General features: G+C 50.4%; 1 protein-coding gene across 1 annotated transcript; it reads right to left on the bottom strand.

Annotated features, from left to right (window-relative positions):
* Positions 1-4,015: 4,015 nt before the first annotated feature.
* A1O5_05635 (uncharacterized protein) lies at positions 4,016-5,941 on the bottom strand (the record flags this gene model as incomplete). The annotated part of the gene is made up of 5 exons (XM_007746234.1): positions 4,016-4,481; positions 4,539-4,621; positions 4,673-5,179; positions 5,235-5,625; positions 5,688-5,941. The coding sequence occupies 5 exons, from the start codon at positions 5,939-5,941 to the stop codon at positions 4,016-4,018; spliced, it is 1,701 nt and encodes a 566-aa protein (XP_007744424.1).
* Between the last annotated feature and the right edge of the window lie 263 nt (positions 5,942-6,204).

Below are 6,204 nucleotides of genomic sequence, written 5' to 3'. Positions count from 1 at the left end.
TTAGAAGTATCTGGGTCTAAAAGCAAGACTTAGAAGACCATTTAGAGAACAAAGTCTGCAGAACGACTGACACGTCCGCGTTGAAATACTCGGGAGGCTCTCTCGGTGGGAACCCGCACAGAACAAACATTGCTAGGACTAGACGAGGCTCGAGTGGCATGGTCCCAACAACACCGAGTGGCATTCAGGTTCTAAAAGCCCCGTGCATCCGCATATTTTCCAGCTGGATGCTTACTGAAAACCTGGTGCCGGGCCACGCTGGGTGGAAGTATCATACGAGGAGTGGCATGCGAGACTATTGCGGAATCCCCTAGCATAATACCTAGAATTTCACACCTAAATCCGAAAGGAGGACCGGATCGGGAAACCTTTCAATGTCCGAGCGATGTGGTGGCTTATGCTCTCCGTCACTCCGATCCCCGATCAGTTCGTGGAGAACGGCAGAGACTTACCCGAAGGATTCAATTTAGCATTTGGTACGTCCGGCTTTATTTTTTTTCGTTTTTTTACTACGGGCCACTCTGAGGGAGATCTTTGTATCTGTCACCACTCAGGTTGGATTTCTCTCCACCCTGGCCCCCGGGATCTAGACTTCTCCGTCGGACGAACGACGTTAGCAAAAGCGGCAAGCCATCCTCTCTTTTCCCTCGTTGTGGTTCGATACGACGTCCTGCGCTTTGGTTGACAGCATTTTTGGATTATAGCGAAGGGGGTTATTGCAATTATGGAGGCTGTATTACTTCACTGCGAGTGCCCTGGCAGGAACCCCTTTAGCAATTTGTCGCAATCCTAAGTGCCTTATATAGATGTGAGCTTCTTGATTCCACCAAGAGCTCGAAAACGAGGTTCTATCTACCGTCTTCCACAAGAACAAGAGGAACCTTCAAGAGTATTCTCGTCGAGGTTGTTTTGTCAATCGATAGTCGCGTATTGGATACCCGTGCAAAAAGAGTCTTACGGAAGACCGTAAACAATCCTTTCTTAGGTGCATGTTTGTCGTGCGTGGGGCCCCTCGGCACCGACAACGTTTGGGGGCTCTGGAGACCCTAAGGGACAGGCACATCTGCGTACAGCAGAGGGAGTGGATGAATGCTTCAACCCCAGGACACCCAAGCTTGTCTTCTCTGCCTCTTCCCCTGCGTACTAAACCCTTGTGCCACGCGGATGCAATATGAGCAATGCTTTTTCCGACAACAGTACCGCCCACCTGCGAGTGCAGGAGGATGCATCATTCTTGAGGCGCGTGCGGCTACTTGGGCACCGAAGGCTCCACGAATGCGATTGATCAGAAAACTATAACGATTCATAAGTAATTTGAGATATCCGGTCAATTTCTGATGTTTCGCAGAAAGTGAGTCAAGCACCGAAGACGTTCAATCAAGTTACTCATGTTTCAGGGATTCACCGGCCACACATGCGCAAGTGCATGAGAAATGACAGCGAGCGACCACACGAAGAAAAAGGGAGTGCATACCATATTCACGCTAAGTTAGTATGAAGCTGATGGCGAAGCTTACCAGTCTCTTCCCATTTAAATCAGCAGCAGAACTGATCCCGTGTTCAGGTCGAAACTTAGGTGTGAAAGACAAGCTCCTTCTTGTTCGCGATGCATCCAGCGACGAGCCCCATGTATTTATTGGGATCCTGCGCAAAGTGGAACACTCGAATGACGAAATATCCATAAGGCGAACAATCCCCTAGAGCTAGACAATGCAGCAGATAATGCTGACCCAACCATACTAATGCCGGATGTATACACCGGTGGACAGTCGTAAAGACAATCCTCAATGATGGCAGGTTCAGTAGAGTGGAAGTAGATGCAAGCGAAGTTTTATCACATTCGCTCAGTCGACGCCTCTACAAGGGACCCCATAATCAGAACAATCAGCCTTGCGTCAGATCAAACCCCTCGGAAATCTTCCTCTTTCGCAAATTTTTTGCGAAACAAGCGGATCGACCAATGTATCGATTTGTGCTTTGCTCATTTCGATAGGGTCTGTGAAATGAAGCGTAAAAGTGTATTGAACTACTCTAAATCTATCTGGTCGGGGAGGCTGCTTTTATAGCCATAATTACTAGCGTCTTGGCGTATTTCACAGGTCAGTCGAGCGTCACGTGCCTCCCAAAGATTCAACATGCTAGTGAAAAAAGACAGTCTTCCATTCATTCACCGGCCAAATTTTGAACCTTCGAGGGAGCCTGTCGTAACCCTGGCCGTTGCATGCATTGAATTGGAATACGCGGGATTCAAGGGAGCCAGTGCCTATGCCGATGTTCTCTAGGAATATCTACGACGACTCCTCTTATTCCTGATCAGACTGCAACCAAACTCCGGATCCCCCGCTGATACTGATAGTGCGAATCTGATCCGAACTTCCACAAGATGGAAACATATGCAAAGGCTCAGCTGCTGCCGTGCATACATAGTGTGACAAGTGGTAACAAGCGACTCTTTGAATTTAGCAGGTCTCATTGCGGCGTCTAGTCAGCAATTGCGAATACATGGGCCATTGCTGGTGCCAAACACCCCTTGAAGACCAGCAGCAGAGCCCTGAGCATCGACGGCTGACCTGGATAAAGCAAGAGAGCCGAAACCGTCTCGCATGAGCTATCTATGTTCACCCCAACCTCCGCATTGCTTCCGTGCTCGTGCTGATGAAAGCTACTGGAGTTTGACACTCCTGGGGGGTTTCCGTGAGACTGAGACCTGTCGTGTTGATGACGTAAATGGACAGCACTGGTCTGTCCCCAGAGATGTCTGTCTATCTGTCCTTTCAGCGAATTCCTTCTTCCTTCCTGTTTATATAGACATTTAGCCTGTTTCAGGAAAGCCATTCCTGAGCGTTTGCTGGCTAGGTTGTCCATGCCGAGGTCTCCCTGCTGTAAATTGCGCTGTCGATCAAACTGCCTATCAAGCTAGCCTGATACTTGATCTGTCTCACATTTTCCCGCAACGTCATTCTCTGTATAAGTCTCCTGGATATCCAAATGGACCTCCCATGTTCCCCTAGCCATTGGGCAGCGGACTCGCCACAAGCCTGGACTGCCCTGACGCCGCGGAGCACTGCATACCCGCGGAGCCCGTCTTGACTGAGTACGTCCAGGCGTTGAGGAAAGGTTCCGGTGATACTTCTTCCGAACAGTATCCGGAGCAACATCACCACCTCCTAGTCATCTATTTCTTACTTCGGAGCCTGTATTGCCTCTCTCAGCTAAAAGTCAACATAGTCTCAAACCTCGTAGAAGGACCAAGCTAGCTTAAGCAGCGCTAACTTGACAATAATTCAACTTTACAATCAATGTTAGAACGACTTTAAGCCCCAGGAATCGTCCCAAACACTTACGGAATTTGCAGATCAGGTATACAAAAATGTCGTCATCCATATTACTATGGTCTATGAACTTGGTCTCATGACCACATGGTTATGCTACCTTCTATCGGCAGACACACGCGCCGTAGCCGGGGAACGAATCAGGCTGTGGTCAGCGGAAGACCCTAGGCATACACGGCAAGTCGTTTACCGCCTCGCACAGATGCTCGCCACGACACGAGTCCATCCGTACAACTGACAAATATGAAACTTAGAGTTTGTTCTACGCTGGCTTGACACGTTGGGCCTTGATCGCTCTCTTACCCGCAGATGGCCACGGTAGCTGTAGGTGTGTGCATGTCGATCATCTTGCCGGGGAGGATGCTGCCTCTGACGCGATGATCAATGAATGGATTCAGCAAGGGGGACCCTATATCATCATCCTGCATGAAATCCCAGACTTGCAGGGGCCTGGGAGCCTGAGGCAGGTCCTCGACCAAACAGCTCGTATCTTGAGGCGTATGCGTGTATTTGGGCTCGCCAAAAGCCTCCTTAACGTCATATTGGATGTTTTGAGGAATGAGGAGAACCGACAGAATGAAGGGCTGGGAATCAAAAGGCGCTCGACATTTGATGTCTGATCCGGCGGCGAAGGGACACCTCGTGATTTTGTCCCTGGGCAGAGTCGTTTGACTCTGTTCCAGCTATTTTTTTGCCACCACAATGGGCTCAAAATCAGGGTTTTGTTTGATATCCCACCGTGGGAGATGGTACCCCGGAGGCGCCACTACAGAGGGAAATTTAGTGTTAGTGTCGCTCAGTGATAGGCCAAGTCTGACAACGTCAATTGGACCCATGCCCCAGGGACTACCGTCGAGCCGCTGGAAATATTCCTTCTTATATGCCTTTTCAAACGGTCGATCTGCCGTGAAACCACGGATGATGTACTCATTGACGTTCAGCGAGACAACTTCGTCATAATGCCGCACCTTCCCAACCACCTCCTTGTTGCGTTTCTTTAGGGCCACGATCTGCTCTTCCGTGTACTTCCCGTAGCTTATCATGTGAAGGTCGGAGACGAGGAGAGAACACTGGACCAGGTACGATCCGCCAACCTTGGACCTTAGGTAGAGAGCGTGTAAAACACCCGCGGCCCCGGAATGGCCAGTTCTGAACGATTTGGTTAGCTAGTCGATCCAGTGTACAAGGGGGTGGACGACCACGAACAAGTAATCAGCATTAGGTCCTGGAAAACAGTGTGCTTCGTCGTAGCCGTGGAATCGTCCGCAGGCTAATCCGACGCCGGAGCCCTATTTCACGTCAGAGATACTGATTGACTCGTGGCATGGCACTTAACTCACAACGTCAGCGATTTGTGCCCATCCGGGGCGTGTGACCCAGGGGCCTTTCCAGCCGTAGCAATTTTCCTGACAATAAACAATACCTCGGTCACGCTCCGAGACCAGTCCAAATACGGCGTCCCTTCCAAATCCCAAGTGCTCGAGGACCGACGGCCGATATCCATCGATGAAGACGTCGGCCTCTTCGATTAGCTCAAGGAGCTTCTTCCTTCCTTCGAATGTTTTCAGATTGATGTCCACGCTAATTTTGCCGACACAGCCGTCGATTAACGTGATCGGCAACTCTTTATTGACCGAAGAACTGACACGGATGACCGTAGCACCGAGAGCAGCACAGACTCTTCCGATGGTGGGCGCAGCAATGGCTCGTGCTAGTTCTAGTACCTTTATACCGGAGAGGGGCTTTTTGTCGGAAGCATCGATGGGTGGACCCCAGGACACTGCTGGCTGTTCGTAGTAAGGTTGCTTAAGGCAGCTGTAATATGGCTCATCCTTGATAGCTTGGCCCTGTTAACCGAGTCAGTCTGCGTAAAGAAATCAGACGAGCCACGCCGGGACTCACGTGAGGCAAAGCTTTGAATTCGTCCTCCCCGTATGCTGTTATGCCTGGCACACGGTACACGTTATTACTCCAGTTATCGAGACTCTTTGAGTCGATTCTCTCGACAAGCTGCGAGTACATGTCCAGTATTTCGTTCCAGGAGAGATTCTTCTCGTTATGCTGCGGCTGGCCGAGCATGGTAAGCACTGGTGTCGCATCCATGCTCCCATGTAGCTGATACCATCGGCCGTCCTTTGTCTTGTAGATGTTGGTTGCAAGCTGGCGATAGAGTTCGCGCGTGTAGCCGTGATCCCACCGACGTGTGACTACGTCCATTTCCGGAGCCAGACTGTTCCATTTATCGTTGCACCGGATGAAGCATTGTGCCAACCCGGTCAAGAGGGCATGGGACCTGAGTATGATTAACGTTGGATCTTCCACAAGGAACGGCGGTTTTGTCTTGGTGGCACTCACACGTCAACCTCGATATACTGATCTAGCCCGTATCGTTCCTTGGATATAGCAGCGGCAAAGATTCCAACGTATGCGAGCAACGCTGCCTGCGACTCGGCACATTTCCACGGTGTAGGATAGAACGGTTGTGTCTCGTCCCCTATAAATTTTACCTTGCTTGCAAACTCCTTGACTCCATCTGGACTGTTCAGCCTGGGGTCCGAGACAATCTTGTCGAATATCTTCTGTGCCTCGCTTTGGAGTGTGTACGCCATGCCGCGCTGAGCTCTGGCGTTCTCCGAGTGGCCAACGGTTGAGTATTGATTCGATGATAAGCCTGCTGTGTATCCCTGGCAGTCAAGCCAGCTTTTAACATTCTAACAGGCAGACATTTGACATGGGGCAAACTTGACCTAAATGTTCACAGTATCGGCCGGCTCTCTATCAGTTTGGGTTAGGCCTGTGAGCGGGAACAAGGTGGTCAGTGACAAACCGTCACGTTCTCCCGACGTCCTCCTCACATATCAGTGGTTCCCGA

Source organism: Cladophialophora psammophila (genome assembly GCF_000585535.1).
Source record: "Cladophialophora psammophila CBS 110553 chromosome Unknown aczJe-supercont1.8, whole genome shotgun sequence".
Lineage (NCBI taxonomy): Eukaryota > Fungi > Ascomycota > Eurotiomycetes > Chaetothyriales > Herpotrichiellaceae > Cladophialophora > Cladophialophora psammophila.
This window is presented reverse-complemented; position numbering and strand designations above follow the sequence as displayed.